The 21,757-nt window shown below is 35.8% G+C and overlaps 1 protein-coding gene across 1 annotated transcript; it reads right to left on the bottom strand.

Annotated features, from left to right (window-relative positions):
• Positions 1-1,266: 1,266 nt before the first annotated feature.
• LOC106082203 (carbonic anhydrase 6-like) lies at positions 1,267-20,144 on the bottom strand. The gene is made up of 8 exons (XM_013244578.2): positions 20,135-20,144; positions 19,670-19,797; positions 17,003-17,093; positions 15,825-16,087; positions 15,409-15,758; positions 7,251-7,336; positions 6,915-7,177; positions 1,267-1,611 (listed from the first exon to the last, which is right to left on the bottom strand). Exons 1-8 carry the CDS (start codon positions 20,142-20,144, stop codon positions 1,267-1,269), a joined length of 1,536 nt encoding a protein of 511 aa, XP_013100032.2.
• Positions 20,145-21,757: the final 1,613 nt, after the last annotated feature.

Consider the following 21,757-nt stretch of genomic DNA (forward strand, 5'->3'; position numbering starts at 1 on the left):
ACTATGCTACGTACGGTCTAATTCGGTCTATAACCAGATATATATCCCAAATCAACCAATCTCTAAATTTGACTTCTTGAGCCCCTAGAAGCCGCAATTTTGGTCCGAGTTGGCTGAAATCTTGCACGTGGTGTTTTGTAATGACTTCCAACTACTGTGCCTAGTACGGTTCAAATTGGTGTATTAGCTGATATAGCTCCTATATAAACCGATCTCCCGATTTGACTTCTTGAACCCCTGGAAGGCGCAATTATTGTCCGATTTGGCTGAAATTTCACATGTAATGTTCTTTTATGACTTTTGAAAACTGTACCAAATATGATCCAAATCGGTCTATAGCCTGATATAGCTCCCATATCAACCGATCTCTCGATTTGATTTCTTGAGCCCCTGGAAGCCGCAATTTTGGTCCGATTTGGCTGAAATTTTGCACGTGGTGTTTTGTTTTGACTTCTAACAACTGACCCAAGTACGGTTCAAATCAGTGTATAAGCTGATATAGCTCCTATATAAACCGATCTCCCGATTTGACTTCTTGAGGCCTTGGAAGGTGCAATTTTTATCCGATTTGGCTGAATTTTTGCGTGTAGTGTTCTGTTATAACTTTCAACAACTTTACTAAGTACAATCCAATTCGGTCTATAACCTGATATAGCTCCCATATCAACCGATCTCGAGATTTGACTTCTTGAGCCCTTACAAGCCGCAATTTTTATTCGATTTGGCTGAAATTTAGCTTGTAATGTTCTTTTATGACTTTCAAAAACTGTACCAGGTGTAATCCAAATCGGTCGATAACCTGATATAGCTCCCATATCAACCGATCTCAAGATTTGATTTCTTGGGCGCTTACAAGCCGCAATTTTTGTCTAATTTGGCTGAAATTTTGCAGGTAGTGTTTTATTATGACTCCTACAACTGTGCCAAGTACGGTCAAAATCAGTCTATAACATGATAAACCTCCCTTGTAAAGCGGTCTCTCGATCATCCTTGTTCAGTTCCTAGAAGCTTTAATTTTTGCTGGTCTGACAGAAGTTTGGTATGCAGAATAAAATTATGTCCTACAACTTAACTTATTTTGCATAATTTTTTTTTGCAGAATCCATGGTGGTGGGTTCCCAAGATTCGTCCCGGCCGAACTTTGCACGCTTTCATTTGTTAAATTTAGGTTTTATAATTTATTGATTTAGGTTTTATAAATAACATTGTTCTTTATTTAAATATTTTAACAAAAACGTTTAGCTGGCTCACATTTAACTTCCAATATTAATAGTATTGTTGGACTACATACAGAACGGATCGTCCATTGCGTTCCTGAAGAGGTCTAAAATTATTGATCAATGGTAAACCTTGATTATCACTTATTGCCCAGAAATTTTGCATTTGTTCCAATGAGACCAAAAGTGGCTGAGGAAAGACATGCCAAGTTACAGCTTCCGAACAATTTGGTGTAGTCATTGAGCCCTTATATAAGAAGAAGTTTCTGATATCCACATCTCCCAGAATATCGGCCAATGTCAGGGGATTTGTTAGATTCACTGACGATCGATAATTCACAACTGAAGGTAGGCTATTGAAGACTTGAGCTAAACCAGGATAATTATTGTACACCTGTTTGGGGAGAGAATTAGAAGAAAAGGGGATTATAATATTTAAGTATTTAAGAAAAGAAAACACAATTTGTGTATGGTTAGGCGTCCTCTGAGAGGACCGGAATACGAGTTAATTATTCTGGCGCTATATGCGTGAAGGCTACGGTTAGCATATCCATCTATGACGCCGAACGCCTGGATTCAAAACCTGGCGTATACAACAAATAAATTTCAGCGCTGGTTATCCGCCTAACAAATGCTGGCTACATTTGTGAGATATCCTGTCATGTTAAAACTCTCCATCAAGTGGTTGTTGTAGCACTGAGGCGGCAGCCCTTGCCGATGAAGAACTCCATCGGGTCAATCCGGTACGTACAACCGACTGTCATAGGATTGTCTATCAAGTGGTGTCACTATGGGGCACGCCTTTCGGGTTTGGCATAAGCCTCTTATCATTGAACTTAAATTTTAAATCGGTCTGCACTCACTGATAATAGAAAATCATCCCCTGTTCCTTAATGGAATGTTCATGGAAAATTTAGAAGTAATTTTATATTGTAATATAATACACTAACATTATTGCACATAAACAGCTCATTTTCTTTTAAAAATATATTCTCCATTTTCGGGAGCTTTTCGCATGTAAGCCATTCTTCCTTTTATATTTTCTCAACCTGGATTTTTCTGTACTTCACTCTTCCATTTCACACTAAAAAGTTGATCTATTTAAGGATGTTGAAATTTAACAAAGTCGTTAAAACATATTTTTTTTAAGTTTTTATACCCTCCACAATAGGATGGGGGTAAACTAAATTCGTCATTCTGTTTGTAACTCCTCGAAATATTCGTCTAAGACCCCATAAAGTATATATATTCTTGATCGTCATGACATTTTAAGTCGATCTAGCCATGTCCGTCCGTCTGTCCATCCATCCGTCCGTCGAAAGCACGCTAACTTCCAAAGGAGCAAAGCTAGTCACTTGAAATTTTGCATAAATATTTCTTATTAGTGGGATTGTAAATGGGCCATATAGGTCTATGTTTTGATATAGCTGCCATATAAACCGATCTTGGATCTTGACTTCTTGAGCCACTAGAAGTCGCAATTCTTATTCGTTTTTGCTGAAATTTTGCATTGCGTGTTTTGTTATGACTGTGCTAAGTATGGTTCAAATCGGTTTTGTTATGACTTCCAACAACTGTGCTAAGTATGGTTCAAATCGTCCATAACCTGATATAGCTGCCATATAAATCGATCTGGCATCTTGACTTCTTAAGACTCTACAGGAAGCAATTCCTATCCGATTTAGCTGAAATTTAGCATGAGGTTTTTTGTTATGACTTTCAACTACTGTGCTAAGTATGGTTCAAATCGGTTAATAACCTGATATAGCTGTCATATAAACCGATCTAGGGTCTTGATTTCTTGAGCCATTAGAGGGCGCAATTATTATCCGATTTAGCTGAAATTTTGCATGGTGTGTTTTGTTATGACTTCCAATAACTGTACTAAGTATGGTTAAAATCGGTTAATAACCTGATATAGCTGCCATGTAAACCGATCTGGGATCTTGACTTCTTGAGCCTCTAAAGCGTGCAATTATTATACGATTTGGCTAAAATTTAGTACAACGGCTTCTCCCATGACCTTCATTATACGTGTTGAATATGGTCTGAATCGGTTTACAACCTTATACAGCTCCCATATAAACCGATCTAATCTTCAGCCCCTAAAGGGCGCAATTCTTACTAGATTTGGCTGAAATTTTACACAATGACTTCTACTATGGTCTTTAATATTCAATTCAATTGTTGTATTGTTATAGTTACAATACGATAATAAATCTTTTCTTGTATCCTTTATTTGCCTAAAAAGAGATACCGGGAAAAGGGCTCGACAAATGCGATCCATGGTGAAGGAAGGGTATATAAGATTCGGCCCGGCCGAACTTATTACACTTTTACTTGTTTTCGTCTAGCCACGTGTTTTTTGAATGCACAAGATGCAAAAACAATTGTGTGAGAGAGAAGCACAAAATTTTGTTTTAGCATTCGGTGGTTTATGCGGACACAAATATGGCTCATTTTCACTTTCCTTTGCATTACATGCGTATGAAAAAGACCACAATAGCGTCTTGCTTACTGAAGAACCCGTTTTATGCTGCTTGTACTATTAAATAAAAATTTTAATTCGTGCGATTAAAAATTTGTTAAATATACATTTTTTACCAATCACATCTCGTGATTCAATGCAAAATAGAATTTCAGTGTCAACAATCAGCAATTAATCATTTTATTTTTGTTTATTTTTGTTTGTCAATACCATGATTAATTGGTCAAATTAAAGCAAATATTTTTTCTGTATATGTATAATCAATATGAGTTTATTAATGATTAATGAAGCCATCACTTTCTTCAATGGTAATGCGCAGACTTTAAAGCTCTTGTATACTATTTATATGTTTGATACATATGTACACAACATAATTGATTCTTCATCATCATGAGTCATGATATTCTAAATCAATATGAATATTCACATCGCTTTGTCAGTCTTTCCATCTCTCTATACTGCAGTGCAATTCCTAGGATACCATCGCCCTCTCTATAGGGGTGCAATTCCTAGGCTGCCATCGCCAAATTCAACTGACTATAATAAAGTCTTATAAACTGAGAGAATTTTGGTAAATGTTCTAAAGAAAGCTGGTAGCGATTATAAATTCTTAAACTATTTTGATCGTTTTCAAGGCCTCTATGAACTGAAAAGAAACAGCAAAATATTGGTTATTTGTTGAATTAGCATTGCAACCTTCGTTCATTCATTGCTGTTGCTGATCTGTTTTTGTATGTTTTATTTATTGATTATGCCCAAGCTGTGATGTGTGATAATTTAATTTTTTTCTAAAGACAAAATTTCCAAAGAATGAAGATAACATTTAAATTAATTTTTTCTTATAATTAAATTTTTATTGAAATTTTCTTTAAAGACAACATTTCTGATACTTTCTCCAAAGAAAAAAATCCTATAATTTTCACTATACAAAGTTTTGAAGAAGTTTGACACAATTTTAACCATATTTTTTTTTAAGAGAATTTTTGAATTAAATTTGTTTCAAAAAAAACCTTGATATCATTTTTCTAAAGACAAACTCAACTACATTTTTTCCAGGGCAATTTTTAATCAAATTGTGTCAAAATAAAGCTCCAAGACATTTTTTCTTAAGGGAAAATTTCCATGGATTTTTTTATACCCACCTCCATAGGATGGGGGTATGCTAATCTAGTCACACCTCGAAATTTTGATCTGCGACCCCATAAAGTATATATATTCTGGATCCTCTCGATATTCTGATTTGAACTATTCATGTCCGTCCGTCCGTTTGTCCCAATCACGGTAGGGGTCGAACGCGTAAAGCAAGCCGCTTGAAATTTGACACAGATACTTAATATCGATGTAGTTCGTTGGGGATCGGTTAAGATTTAGATATAGCTCCCAAATAAACCAATCTCCCGATTAGACTTCTTGAGCCCCTAGAAGCCACAATTTTGGTCCGATTTGGCTGAAATTTTGCACGCAGTGTTCGTTATGACTTCCAACAACTGTGCCAAGTACGGTTCAGATCGGTCTATAACCTGATATAGCTCCCATATAAACCGATCTCCCGATGTGACTTCTTGAGCCCCTGGAAGCGGCAATTTTTGTTTGATTTCTCTAAAATTTTGCTTATATCCTCATATAGCTCAAATATAAAACGATCGCCCGATTTGACTTCTTAAGCCCTTACAAGCCGCAATTTTTGTCCGATTTGGCTGAAATTTCGCATGTAGTGTTTTGTTATGACTTCCAACAACTGTGACAAGTACGGCTAAAATCGGTCTATAACCTGATATAGCTCCCATGTAAACCTGTCTCTCGATCATACTTGTTCTGTTTCTAGAAGCTTTAAAAAATTACGTGAAAAATATCAGTCATATTGGAAAACTATTGCGTATTCCAGGGGCCCATACTTACCACTTTTCTTGGCAGTTATGAAAAAATACTACATTCTCAATTTTACCCAAATCATATAAAAATTGCTGCTCATAGAAGCCCATGAAGTTAAGTCGAAGGCCACTTTAAAAGGGAGCTATATCTCAACCGGAACCGGTATGACCCGTGCAAAATTTTAAGCGGATATCTTTATTCGTTCAACCGCTATCGTGATTTCCACAGACGCACAGTGGGACAGTATCCAAAAACAAAACTAGTAACAAATCTGCCATTTGAGAATGGATAAAAATAACTCTTTATATAATGGTCTGAATGGGTCCATCAAATCATCAAATCAAATATAGATCCCATATAAACCCATCTCCCTATTATACTTCTTGAGCCCCTGTATGGCGCAATTTCTATCCAATTTGGCTGAAGTTTGCACAGTGACATCTCCTATGACTTTCGACGTACGTGCTAAACATGGTCTGAATTGGTCCATAACCTGATATAGCTCCCATCTCACTATAGTCTCCCGATTTTACTTCTTGAGCTCTAGAAGTGCTCCGATTTGACTGAAATTCTTTGGAATGACCTTTTCTAAGACCTTCAACATACATACCAACTATGGACTACCTCGGTTCAAAAACTGATATAACTTCCATATAAACCCATCACCCGATTTTACTTCTTGGGCGAATTGGCTGAAGTTTTGCACAATGACTTCCCATATGACCTTCAACCAAAACCTGATATACCTACCATATATATACCGATCTCCCGATTGCTCTTCTTGAGTCCCTAGTAGGCGTAGTTCTTGTCTGATTTAGCTAAAATTTTGCACAACGACTTTTAGCTATGTGCCAAAAATGTTTTTTATCGGTCAATAACCTGTTATAGCTCCCATATAAACCGATCTCTTGATTTTACTTCTTGTGACCCTATAGGGCGCAATTTTGGTCCGATTTGGCTGAAATTTTGCACGTGGTGTTTTGTTATGACTTCCAACAACTGTGTCAAGTACGGTTCAAATCGGTGTAAAAGTTGATATAGCTCTTTTATAAACCGATCTCCCGATTTTACTTCTTGAGCCCAGATGAGACTGAAAAATTGCACAATGGCTCTATTATGGTTTGCAACATCCAAACCAAGTATGCCTCAGATCGGTCTATAACCTGATATAGCTCGAAAAGCGTACCAATTCTTATCCATTACCCTTTGTTTGCTTATACAGAGATATCGGGCAAAGAAGTTGGCAAATGCGATCTATGGCGGAGGGTACATAAGATTCGGCCCTTCCGAACTATGTACGTTTTTACTTGTTAGTATTTATTGTCTCACATACTTACATTACTTATTTCCAACATAACAGCGAAAGCAGCCAAACCATCCGCAAACTGTGCAGCTTCTCGTACAGTTCTATATCTGATATTCTTGTGGACCATATGAATCTCACCATCATATCGACAGTTGTCGATGACGTGTTCAGAACCCTTTAACCCTCTACTGCCCCAATGGAAATGGACACCAACTGCTTCGTAGACACCATTCAATATACCGCCTCTGATAAGAGGTCGAACACCATTTGTGGTTGGAGGTACATCGAATTCAACTAAAAAAAAAAAAAAAACAGTAGATATTTAGAGTATACTTGACACGGGATTGTGGAGACTGTGTATATTTACTTGTTTGACCCTTGTTTCTCAATGTTATAGGAGCTGATAAAGGTACATCATAGTTGGCAAATTGAAGAGGCGGCAAAGGCAGAATACTAGTCTAGGTAAAAACACAAAAAAGATTTCTAAATTTAAGTATACACATGGTAATTATTAAGTGCGTCATTATATTTATAACTGTATTGTAATTTTAGTAATAAAAAAATCTATGAATGCAGAGAAATTCAACTTTGATTAATTTGCTTAATTTTTATATTAATATTGTTTTTTATATCCAATTAAAATCATTAAATTCTGTTAAATTTCCTTTATACGAGTTTTGTTCTTTAGAAAATATTGGGAAAAATAATGAATTGGGAAAAAGTATGCTTGCTAGGGTCTAATCGAATTATACAAGATATTCTCTAGTTTTAGTCCATTTAGAGAGAGATGAAATCACCATCTGAAAAGACCATTAAATGTTTACAATAGCATATCCTTTTCTAAGATATTAGATATCCTTGCTATTTAATTCTTTGAAAAGAATCGTTGGATTTAATAATCGAAAGCTGGACAATATCCTGTATAAAAATCCTACAAGTTTTGAAGACCAAATGGTAGAAAGGAAAAACTGATAATATAATAATTTTTAATACTAATTTTTCTGTATTACAATAAGAAGAATGCATTTTTGTTTCTTTATTTTATAATTTTGTTTGTTACGCAAACCAGTTTAAAGATATGACATTTATTAATTATGTCTTAAATGGTGATAAACATGAAGGTTTTAAGTAATTAACAATGCTACTTTCAAAATAAATATTATTTTTTATTTTGAGATACGAATTTGTTTCGATTGCGTTTCAATCTTCTTTAGTACATAATAAATATTTTCGAGCAATAAACAATGTTATTATTGTAATAAAAGTTGATCAACTTAATTAATTAAAAGACACATATGCTTTATATCAGAAATTTCAAATACTGTCAAAAGTAATCAATTTTTCCAGATATTTTCACAGAGTTTGATAAATACTACTACCTAAACTACTTAATTTTTATTGTAATTTTATATCCTTATTTAACTAACTTTACATATTGCATTAATTTGCTATCAATACCATTGGTGTGTATTTTTCCTTCGGTGTAAGGAAGTTATCAAAAACTTGATCAAGTTTCTTGTGTGGTACACGATGCGGTGCATTCAAATGAAACCACATCTGGGAATCAATGCATATATGAAGTCAATTGCTGAATTCAAACAATCGAGGCTAGATGCGATGTAACATTATTTGTTTTAGGTGGTCGAATACTCAAATTATAATAAGATTGGTACTAAATAAGTTCTTTGAATGACATTTTAAAATAGAAAAACACTAGTCATACAAAAACACCACCTCCAAAAATTTCAGGCTTATCGAGTAAAAATTGCCCCCTTCTGAGAAAAACACCACCTCCAAAATTTCGGGAAAATTGAGTAAAAATTCCAAAGGCTCAAAAAGTCAAACTGGGAGATCGGTTTATATGACAGCTATATACACCGATTTAGACCATACTTGGAACAGTTGTTAGAAGTCATACCAAAACGACGTATGCAAAATTTCAACCATATTATATAAGAATTGGGCCTTCTAGAAGCCCAAGAAGTCTAATCGGGAGATCGGTTTATGTGGATATGGTTCATGTGGTAGGATATAAAGTGATTTAGACGATACTTGGCACAGTTGTTGGAAGTCAAAACAATACACTTCACGCAAAATTTCGGCCAAATCGGATAAGAATTGCGCCTTTTAGAAGCTTAAGAAGTCTGATCAGGAGATCGGTTTATATGTCCGCTATATCATTTTATGGACTGATTTAGATTATACTCGACACAGTTGTTGGGAGTCATAACAAAACAACTCATGCTAAATTTTAGCCAAATCGGATAAGAATTGTACCCTCTAAAAGCTCTAAAAGTCAAGACCCAAGGTCGGTTTGTATGGCAACTATATCAGATTGTCAACCGATTTAGACCATACCTGGCACAGTTGTCCTAAATGATACCAATACACAACGTTCAAAATTTCAATCAAATCGGATAAGAATTGCGCCCTCTAGAAGCTCAAGAAATCAAGACCCAAGATCGGTTTACATGGTAGCTATATCAAAACATTAACCGATTTGGCCCATTTACAATCCCCTCCGACCTACACTAATAAGAAGTACTTGTGCAAAATTTCAAGAGCCTAGCTTTACTCCTTCGAAAGTTAGCGTGCTTTCGACAGATGGACGGACATGGCTAGATCAAATTAAAATGTCATAACCATCAAGAATGTATATACTTTATGGGGTCTTAGGAGCATATTTCGATCTCCCGATTCGACTTCTTGAGCACCTAGAAGCCTCAATTTTCTTCCGATTTGACTGAAATCTGGTACACAAACTTGTGTGATAACTTTCAACATCCATGCCAAGTATGATCTGATGCGGTTCATAAACAGATATAGCCGCCACATAAACCGATCCCCGAATTTGACTTCTTGAGTCCTTTGAAGTCTCAATTTTCATACGATTTGCCTGAAATTTGGAACAAAAACTTGTGTTATGACTTTTAACATTCGTACCAAGCAGGATTCGCATGGGTTTATAAACAGATATAGCCCCCATATAAACCGATCCCCTTATTTGACTTCTTCAACCCTTAGAAACCTAAATGTTCACCTGATTTGGTTGAAATTTGGCCCAAAACCCTATCTTATGACTTACACCATCAGTGCCAAGTTTTATCTCGATAGGTCAATATGGAGATATAGGCCCCTCTTAGTACCGATATCCCGATGTGACTTCATGAGACCAAAATAATTTAAATTCAAATTCATAAAAGTAAATTTTTAGCGAAATCCATGGTGGGTACCCAAGATACGGCCGGACGAACTTAGCACGTTTTCCCTTGTTTTATATTCCATTCATAGCATGCTTTGATACCATACTGTGTTGCTTTACTATGAATACCATATAGTACTGAAATGAGCATTTTTGGTATTAACTTTTCTATGGGTGTAGTTTTCTGTCTATAACCTGATCTATCTCCCATGTAATGCGATCTCCCTATTGGACATATACAATAGATCTTATGAAAGTCGTAGTTTGGGTGAACTTTTGCAAGTAGTGTTCTTCATGGCTTCCAACTTACGAGGTAAGTATGGTCTAACTCGGTATAGTACCTTATATAGCTCCCATATAAAATGATCTCCTGGATTGACCTCATGGGCGGATTGCGGATTCCAGCGCAATTGCTATCCTGTTATGTCCTTCAGCATTCTTGGTTCGAATGGTCGATATGTCTCTATAACCTGATATAGCTTTCATATAAACCAATCTCCCAATAAATCTACAGCACCAAGAAGCTTAAGTTTTTGACTGAACTATCAGAAATTTTGTTTGTAAAGTACACATATGCCCTTCAACTAAGTTAATTTATGTAAATTCTGTGGTTTCCCGGCCCGACCGAACTTTGCACATTTTTACTCGTTTTCTTTAATACTGTCAGTTAATCGTTATGCCAAAAGCATGTGAAAAAGAAAACTCCGTTGGTCATAAATTCAAATTTTAGCAAAATTTTAATTATATGTCATTTTTTTTAACGGATATCTCATTGATACCTCTCTCAAATGAACCGAAACATTAACTTTTAACTCGGTATAGTACCTTATATAGCTCCCATATAAAATGATCTCCTGGATTGACCTCATGGGCGGATTGCGGATTCCAGCGCAATTGCTATCCTGTTATGTCCTTCAGCATTCTTGGTTCGAATGGTCGATATGTCTCTATAACCTGATATAGCTTTCATATAAACCAATCTCCCAATAAATCTACAGCACCAAGAAGCTTAAGTTTTTGACTGAACTATCAGAAATTTTGTTTGTAAAGTACACATATGCCCTTCAACTAAGTTAATTTATGTAAATTCTGTGGTTTCCCGGCCCGACCGAACTTTGCACATTTTTACTCGTTTTCTTTAATACTGTCAGTTAATCGTTATGCCAAAAGCATGTGAAAAAGAAAACTCCGTTGGTCATAAATTCAAATTTTAGCAAAATTTTAATTATATGTCATTTTTTTAACGGATATCTCATTGATACCTCTCTCAAATGAACCGAAACATTAACTTTTAGAAAAAAAAATAATTTAAAAGTAATGGAAAGGTTACTTTTTTCTTCATCCTTCTTAATATTTCAAACAATGCTCTAGTTGATATGTGTATTATGTGGAGTATGACTTACTTCTAAAGTTTGCAAATGCAACGGTGATTGTCTTAAAAGATTACAGCCAGGAAATCGGTTACCCCAAAACAAGGCATCACGGTATGACCATTGAGGAGCTGCACTCTCTAAGAAGTTAAATTAAGATTTATTATATTTTTTAATTAAACTATATGTAACGGCAAAAAATAAGATATTATTTCACTCTGATCTTTAATTAATACTCATTTCTAATATATCAAACTCTGTTAGTATCTTCTTTTTTCATGTCACAAGACACTCTTTACCTTCTTGAAGATATACACTGAAGGGTAATGATATAAACCATATTAAATTCAATACATTTTTAAAGTTTAACATTTTTGTAGCTTTATCGATCTACACAAAGTAACTACGAAGCGATTTTGACAGTTCTAAATTTCGTTGTAACTTTTATTCCGTAACTGCGATATTGATTTTTTCCAATTGTAAATTGTGTAACGACATGTGATTGACTGAAAGGCCAGTAATGTCGCCACAAATATTTTATACGAAAAATTCCACAAAGATTACGCATTCATTAAAACAAGTATTAATAAGTCCAAATTCAATTACCGTAAAATTAATAAAAAAAATTGTAACGAAAATATTCTCATTCATATTGGGATTGAAATTGATTTTTTTGTTATTACAATATTTATATGTAAGAAAGTGAAATTTGCGTATGTACGTTTATCTTGATTTAGATTAATTTGTTGAAATTATTTTTTAAGTTCAAAGGACTTGAATTTGTATAAAATATGAAATAATAATAAAGACATACAAAGTTATTTTGTGTTGTTCTTATAATACAATAGGAATTGAATAAAGTGCTAATAGTTATGAAATATGGAAAAAAAATTACGATACACAGTTTCTCTAAGAAATAAAATTTCAATTAATCAGTTCCTCAAATGAATATTTGACACCATAAGTATGCGAACATAGTTCGGAGAGAATTTTCAACAAATGCCTCGTTTTATGCAAGGGATGAACCGTAGGATAGTAAATCCTTAATGAACCCAAGGAGTTTTTTTGAAGAATCGATCTATTCACAGCTTTATCCGATCTAGATATACCGGACAGGGATATCGAGGTGATAAAAACTCACTGCATACAATTCCGTTGATTTTTATCCAAAGAAGGTCCGATCTGCACCATACTCGCAAAGGGGTATAATACAACTCACTGTTTCCAATTTTATCAAAATATCTTAACAAATGTGCCTTGTGTTGGTCCAAGAGGGTAATTCGGGAGATCAATATGAAATATGAAAAGGAGGAATCTGACACAACTCACTGAACCAAATTATAGCGAATTCGGGGAAAAAATTAACATTCTATGGTTTTTAAATTATTATTATAATCCAGGAGATTGGTTATATCCAAATATAATCTGGGAGATTAGGAATTGGCTTTTGTATCCAAATATTTTCCAATCTGTATCATATTCGGAAAGCGATATTTCAACAAACAGACCGAACAGAGGATATGGATCGATCGTCTTAAAATTTACGACGAGCATTGTCCTTCTGTACTGGGTATAAAAATGGAAAATTAGGTTTGGGATGTTTATTATTTTTATCAACATATCCGAGCAAATAAGTATGTAATAAAAAAAAAACAAGTAAGAGTGTGCTAAGTTTGGCCGGGCCGAATCTTTTATACCCTCCACCATTGATCGCATTTGTCGAGTTCTATGCGCGGTATCTCTTTTTAAACAAACATAGAATATTGAATAAGAACTATTATGCTATTGGAGCTATATCAAGTTTTAGTCCGATTCGGACCATAAATGAATGCTGAACATTGTAGAAGTCATTGTGTAATATTTAAGTTCATTCAGATAAGAATTGCGCCTTGTAGGGGCTCAAGAAGCAAAATCGGGTGATAGGTTTATATGGGAGCTGTATCAAGCTACTGGTCGATTCAGACCACATTAGACACATTGAAGGTCATGAGAGAAGCCGTTGTACAAAATTTCATCCAAATCGGATGAGAATTGCGCCCTCTAGAGGTTCAAGAAGTCAAGATCCCAGATCGGTTTATATGACAGCTATATCAGGTTCTATACCGATTTACGCCATACTTAACTCAGTTATTGGAAGTCATAAAAAACACCTCATGCAAAATTTCAGATAAATCGGATGAGAATTGCCCTCAAGAACCCAGGATCCAAGATCGGTTTAGCTATAACAGATTATGAACCGATTTGAATCATACATAGCACAGTTGTTGAAAGTTATATCAAAACACTACGTGCAAAGTTTCAATAAAATCGGATAAGAATTGGGCCCTCTAGAGGCTCAAGAAGTTCAATACGGCCCAGATCGATCCAGATTTAGGTATAGCCGACATTAAGACCAATCTCTCGATTTAAGGTCTTGGGCCCATAATAGGGGCATTTATTGTCCGATTTCGCAGAAATTTGGTATAGCTAGTTGTTTTAGACTCCTCGACATATATGTTCAATACGGTCTAGATCGGTTCACATTTGGATATAGCTGCCATATATACCGATCTCTTGATTTAAGATTTTAGAATCATAAAAGGTAAATTTATTAACCGATTCTAATGAAATTAGTCACAATAAGTTGCGTTAGACCCCGCGACATGCGCACCGATTATGGTTAAGATCGGTCTTTATTTCGACATAACTGGCATATATACTCATCTCTATGTTTAAGGTCTTGAGCCCATAACAGGCGTATTTATAGCTCGATTTCGCTGAAATTTGGATCGGTCTAAATTTGGATATAGCTGCGATATATATCGATGTAAATTTTTAAGGTTTCAGACCCATAAAAAGTGAATATGTTAAGCGATTTTGCTGAAATTAGGCACAATGAGTTGCGTAAGAACCCTCTACATACATACCGAGTATGTTCAAGATCGGGCCATATTTTGATATAGCCGCCATATGCACCGATCTCCCGATTAAAGTTCTTAGGACAATAAAAACACGTTTAACTCTATTTCGCTGAAATTTGACACAGTGGGCTGTGTTAAGCTCCTGTACATTCGTGTTCTATATGATTCAGATCGGTCTATATTTGGATATAGATGTCATATATGTACATATACCGATCTCCTTTTTAACCGATGAATGTGGTACAATGAGTTGTGTTAGATCCTTACATAGCCTTCTTGAATATGGTGGAGATGGGACTATATTTAGATACAGCTACTATGGGTTCATAAATGGTGCATTTTTACTATATTATGACGAAAGGTTTTTAATATATATATATCCGATGTAGTGGGTATCCAAAGTTCGGCCCTGCCGAACTTTATGCCATTTTACTTGTTTTGAATTGAACACGAATTTTTTTCAATTACAATCGTTTTTGAAATTAGTTTCGACTTTTAGTTAAAAAATGAGTTGGTTTAAAAGGGTTTTTAATTGAAACTGAACAATTTCCAATTACGAGCGTGATTGAAATGTTTGCCATTTTCAATTGAAAAATTAACTGATTCAATCAGTTTTTTAATTGAATCTGAAAACTGTTTAAGTAAGAGATGTGATTGAAATTTTTCAATTAAATAATTAATTCATTACAACATTCAATTAAAGAACATGATGCAAACTTTGCATGGTTATCTCAGACGGACGGACTTCCCCACAATATATTACAATGTCATGGCGACTAAGAATATCTTCTTTATATATATATTTCGATATTAAGAGATTGGTATGGCCCTCTACTATGGGTACGGCTATAAAAATTAATGCAAAATTTAATCCAAGCAATCTATTAAGCTGTTTCTAGTTATAACTTTTTATTAATTAAAAATTTTTTCATAATAAAATATTATCGAGGTAGTGACTTAATTAAATTACCAATATTATAATCATTATAAATAAACAAACGTATTAATCTTAAAAATAAAATATGCAATGCATCCTTTAGTTTCACTCTTTACCAAAGTGCATTGAGCCCTACTCGATAATATACTTGACGTGCATTCAGTCTTTGCACAGGCCTATAGTTATTGATCATGGGCTTATCATTCGAATCCAAGACGCCCGAAAATTTCTCCATATTACTTCGTGAAATGGCCAATGGTTCGGGGAAGACATGCCATGTGACTGCTTCAAAACATCCCGGTGTTGTCAGAGATCCTTGGTAGGTGTAGAAATGCTTGGTATTAAGATCACCCAACAATTGACTTAAGCTAATCTGACCACTAATAGGAGTTGATGATTGATATGGCAACACACTGGGTAATTTATCAAAGATTTTGTTTAAACCCGGATAATAGCGATTGACTTTCTAAAAAAAGAAAAATGGAAAGTTATTAAACTGCCGAAAATTACATACAGATAAAAAAAACATTACCAGAGAGCTTTTAAACATTATGCCCAATACAGCTAAGCCATCGGGATGCTTTATGGCCTCCTCTATGGTGTCATATTTGATAGATTTGTGAACAATGTGCATTTCAGCATCGTAGCGTCGATTATCAATGGTATGCTCAGATCCTCGACTTGAACTGCTGCCCCAATGGAAATGAATGCCCATTGCTTCGTAGATCCCATTTAGAGTTCCACCAGTAATAAAGGGCCGTTTTCCATTTATGGTTGGTGTGACTCCGACATCAACTATGAAGATTATTGTTATTATTGGTCGTATACTTATATTGTGGGTTAGAGGATTATTAAAGAAGCAGTGGGTATATTTTATTGCCTACTTTTAGGAGTTTCGAAACTTGTATCATCACTTGTATTTGCAATTGAAAAATGAATAAATAAAGAAATAAAAAAATCAAGTAAAAGCGTGTTAAATTCGACCATGCCGAATCTTCGAAACCCATCACTATAAGTTTACACAAAATGAATTTAGTTCAAAAGACATAGTTGTACTTTATGTACGAAATTTCTTCCAAACCAGTAAAAATTAAAGCTTCTAGGAACTTTAGAAAGCTTATCGGGAGATCGGCTTACATGGTTACACATATTGTGTACACTATTACACATATTTGTGTACGCGAACAAGAACGTAAGCCCATGAGCTTGAACATATTACGCCCACTAGCACATGTGCCCGACACTGTTTAGACCAATTTGGACAATTCTTAGCATGTATTTTGTATAAGGATGTGCAAAATTTCAAAACTCATTTAGCCACCCGATTTCAGTTCTCATAGCGTACCTTAGAACCAAAAATCATAAAAAGTACCGATTGTGCTACTAAATGTTCCATTTCTCCCACTTTCGGTACGATTTCGCAATTTTTTCTCCAAAACTCAATTTTTTGATATGTTCTTTTTAATTGAGCATATTTTCATAATTTTTACCCTTTCCGATCACGCTAGGCAAACTTTCACCATTTCGTAATTTTTAGTACCTAAATGTACGAATACCACCAAATACAATCTTATCCCATGCCTATGACCCAGGACCAACATTCACACCGAATTCTAGTTTAGCCGTTGGGGCTGGGGTTTGATCAGACATTCACGCGTCTTTTTTTTTATATATTTAGAGATCAATTGAGAGTCAAGTGTGTTTACGTACCTGAATGACCATTATTGCTTAATGTTACCGGTCCTTTCAAGGGAATGTCATAGTATGTGAACTTTAGAGCTGGCATCGGTAATAGGAATGTCTGAAAAATTATTGAAAAAGAAAAATTTATAAGTTCATTTAAATATTTATTCGAAGTTCATCTAGATCCTTCGTTGATCCTATGCCAGGATTCGAACCTAGCCGTTGAGCTTCATAGGCGGATATGCTAACCTCTGCTCTACAGTGGTCTGTGCACAGCTAATACTAATATGGATCAGTGGAACAGAAAGTATGGTGCAAAACGGAAAGTAATAATGTTTTGTTTCGCCAGCAATTGTTTTTGCAATTTATTACTTCACGATTAATAGAGAGATTGGTTTATTTGGGAGCTATATCAGCTCAAAGACGTTAGAAGTTTAAACAAAACACTATGTGCAGAAATTTCAGCCCGATCGTATAATAATTGCAGCTACTATTGGCTCAAGATTTCAAATCAAGAGATTTTTTCTGAGTTTATACGAGAGCTACAACAGATAATACACAGATTTGGACCATACTTACCATGGATGTTAAAAGTCATAGCAGAAAACGAAGTGTAAAATTTCAGGCCAATCGGATAATAATAGCAGTTTCTGGAGCTCAAGATGACTATTCAAGAAATCGGTTTATACGGGACCTATACAAGGTTATACACTGATTTGGATCATAATCTACATCGTATAATAACTACATCTTCTAGGGACTCAAGAAGTCAAGAATATGGGAGCTCTATCCAAATCTGCACCGATATGTCCCATTTGCAATTCCCAATTCCCTACATGCACAAGATGTATCTGTACAAAATTTCAACCGGTTAGCTTTAGTCCGACCGCTATCGTGATTTCCACAGACGGATGGACAAGACTACATCGACTTATATACTTTTCATCAGGACATTTTTAATCGATCTAGCCATATTCGTCCGTTCGTCAGTCTTTCTGTGGAAAGCGCGCTTACTTTCCAAGGAGTTAAGCTAGGTGCTTGAAATTTTGCACAAATTTTTATACCCACCACCATAGGATGGGGTTATACTAATCTAGTCATTCAGTTTGTAACACCTAGAAATATTGTATATATTCTTGATCGTCACGAAATTCGGATTCGAACTAGCCATGTCTGTCCGTCCGTCCATCTGTCGAAATCACGATACCTGTCGAACGCGTAGAGTTAGCCGCTTGAAATTTTGCACGGATACTTTATATTGATGTTAGTTGTTGGGGATTGTAAATGGGTCATATCGGTTCAGCTTTGAATATAGCTCCCATATAAACCGATCTCCCGATTTGACTTCTTGAGCCCATGGAAGACACAATTTTTATCCGATTTGGCTGAAGTTATGCACATAGTGTTCTGTTATGACTTCCAACTACTGCGCTAAGTACGGTGAAAATCGGTCTATAACCGTATATAGCTCCCATATAGACCGTTCTCCCGATTTGAATTTTTGAGCCCAAGGAAGCTACATTTTTCCATTATGACTTCCAATAACTGTGTCAAGTACGGTCCAAATCGGTTCATAACCTGATATAGCTCCCATATAAACCGACCTCACGATTTGACTTCTTGAGCCCTTGGAACCGCAATTTTCAAACGATTTGGCTGAAACAAAGTATTCTGTTATAATTTCCTACAACGGCGCTAAGTACGTACCAAATCGGACTAAAACCTTATATAGCTCTCATATAAACCGATCTCCCGATTTGACTTCCTGAGCCCCTCGAAGCCGCAATTTTTTCCGATTTGGCTGAAATTTTGCACATACTATTCTATTTTTACTTCCAACAACTGTACCAAGTATGGTTTGAATCTGTTTATGACCTGATATAGATCCCATATAAACCGATCTCACGATTTGATTTCTTGAGCCCCTGGAAGCCGCAATTTTCATCCGATTTGGCTAATATTTTGCACAAAGTATTCTGTTATGATTTCCAACAACGGAGCTAAGTACGGTCCAAATCGGACTATAACATTATATAGATCCCATAGATCCTGATTATCTGGAGGGCGTAATTACTATTCGAATTGCCTGAAATTTTTGAAGGTGTTATTTTTATGACTTCTAACAGTAGAGCAGGCAAACAATCGATAATCGCAACATTCGATATTTTCAATAGTTTTAATAATAAATATCGATACTATTGTTAAATTCCCAAGTAAAAATCAGGAGATCGATTTATATAGAAGCAATATCAATTCACAGACCAAATACCAAAACCAAGGTTAATAGGCCAGTTGGAAGCCATGAGAGAAATCCTTGTACAAAATGTTAGCCTAATGGGATGAAAATTGCGCCCTCTATAGGCGCAATGGAAACATTCAGTGTCAGGTTGCTTATTTTGGTTTAGTTTTGCAAAAAATTTAACTTTGCGATAGTATGTATCCATTAGAAAAATATCAATCGATATTCAGTCAAAAAATTAAGTATCGATAGTGTCATCTATATTTTGCCAGCTCTAGCTAACAGCCGTGACAAGTATTGTCCATATCGGTCTATGAATTGATATAGCTCTTATATATGTGAAAAATACATTCGAAGAACTTGTTACATGCGATACATGGTGGAGGATATAAAAGATTCGTCCCGGCCGAACTTAATGGGCTTTTACTTGTAAATAAAATAAGTTAGTAACTCACCGATTCAGATTGAATGTTTATTGGCGATTGACGTAGGCCATTGCATTGTGGATAGTCGACACCCCAATTTGCATTTTCGTAAGACCATAAAGCCTGTGATGATGATGGTGATGTTCCTTTGGGTAAACCTACAAAAGAAATATCATTATAATATTTTATATCGATCTTATTTACGCTAAACTGACATTCTACGCTGGTAATACAACTTAGAGATATTTTTTCATACTTTTTTATTTATTTAAGCATGGAAAGAATTATTCAAATTTATTTAGAATGAACACTATATTAAGAAATTACAGCCTTATTCACAAAACTTAATGAAGTCTAAAAATAGGTTTATTTGACAGTTCTATAAAGGAAAGGACAGTTCTATAAATCAAATCTACATTAAGTGTTGTGAATAAGGCCTCTAATATTTACTTAAAGAGGGAATTCAAATGACTTATCAGAGATTGTCTCACTCACACAGCCTCATTTTCCTTTTGGATACCACTGATTTTTTGTTGTTGTTAATATAAATCCAAGTGACTTTACCTTACTTTATAAATTTGGCTAGGAAATGTTCGTAGAGCAGTGATGGGACTGTTTGGTGGAGTGCCAAACGAAATCGCGATCTAGGAAACCAATCAAATGATATTACAGCAAAAACATTTTTAGTTTAAATGTAGGTATTAGGAGCGATCACTGTGGAAAGTTTTCATAAATCATTGTTTTTGCCAATAAAAAGACAAAGGGAAAGTTTCCAAGCACTTTAAGGTATTTACTTCAGGAAGCTCTACGTGCGGGTATAAATCCTTGCAAGACAGAAGTAGTTCTTTTCAGCAGGAGATACAAGTTGCCTACAGTGGAACCTGACTCCTTGGGTGGAGAGAATGTTCCTTTTACAGAAAGCGAAGAATACCTGGGTGTTTTGGCGGACAGGAAATTGAACTTCAAATACAACATTTTGGTAAGGGCAAGAAAGGCCACTCTTGCCCCATACACCTGCAAGAGAGCCATTGGCAAAAGTTGGGGATTTAGACCGCGTGTCATGCATTGGGTTTATACTGCAGTTGTCAGACCTATTATGCTATATGGTGTTGTGGTCTGGTGGACGCCGCTTCAAAAATCCACCTACTGCTCAATACTTATCCGGATCCAAAGGATAGCTTGTTTGTGCATCACAGCCGCACTTAGGACGACACCATCTGATGCACTGAATTTAATGCTACATCTTATGCCTCTGGACATTGTGGCTACCCAAATTGCAGCGTCCACTGTCGTGAGGTTAAGGAAGATTTCTCATTGCTCATGTGGGGGCCAAGGACACTGTGTAATACTTGATACAAAATCCGATGTTCTAGGCTGGGTGGATTACATCCTACATAAGCCGCTTTTTGATAAAAATTACCGTACCACTATTCCTGACAGAACCGATTGGAGGTACGATATAAAACGACCAGGTGGGCTTTGGGGTGTTCTCTAGAACTGGTCATATCGAAGAGGTTACCCGACCACTGCAGTGTGTATCAAGCGGAGATCCTTGCAATAAGGAAATGGTGGAATGGCTAAGATATAATCTCACTACGACGATTGGCATAAATATCTTCTCAGATAGCCAGGCAGCCATTAAATCCCTGCAGAACGTATTTCTGAACACAAAAACCGCCCTTGACTGTCGCAGATCTCTCAACGAGATGGCTGAACAGTTCAAAATTCACCTGTTCTGGGTGTCGGGCCACAGAGATATCCCAGGGAATTCTAAAGTAGACGAGCTTGCGAGACTAAGCCACTACCAAACACACTCCAGGGACACTGGAATCTGTGGGTATGCCCCGAAGGGCAACGAATGATAGATGGCACAAAGAGGGGGCTGTGAGCATCCCAAAACTATGTGGCCTTATATAGAGTTGAAGAGGTCTACTGCTTTGCTGCCATTGGCTAGAACAGACGTTTCAATCAATGTGTCCGTCATGACAGGTCACTGTCTAATCGAAAAACATGCTGACAGACTGAAGGTTGCCAGCATCGACTTTTGCAGAAACTGTGAGGTCTTCGAGGAAGAAGAGATTATAGAACACCTTCTGTGTGTGTGTCCCGCACTAGCAG

The sequence above is a fragment of the Stomoxys calcitrans genome, chromosome 2, assembly GCF_963082655.1.
Source record: "Stomoxys calcitrans chromosome 2, idStoCalc2.1, whole genome shotgun sequence".
In the NCBI taxonomy this organism is placed as follows: domain Eukaryota; kingdom Metazoa; phylum Arthropoda; class Insecta; order Diptera; family Muscidae; genus Stomoxys; species Stomoxys calcitrans.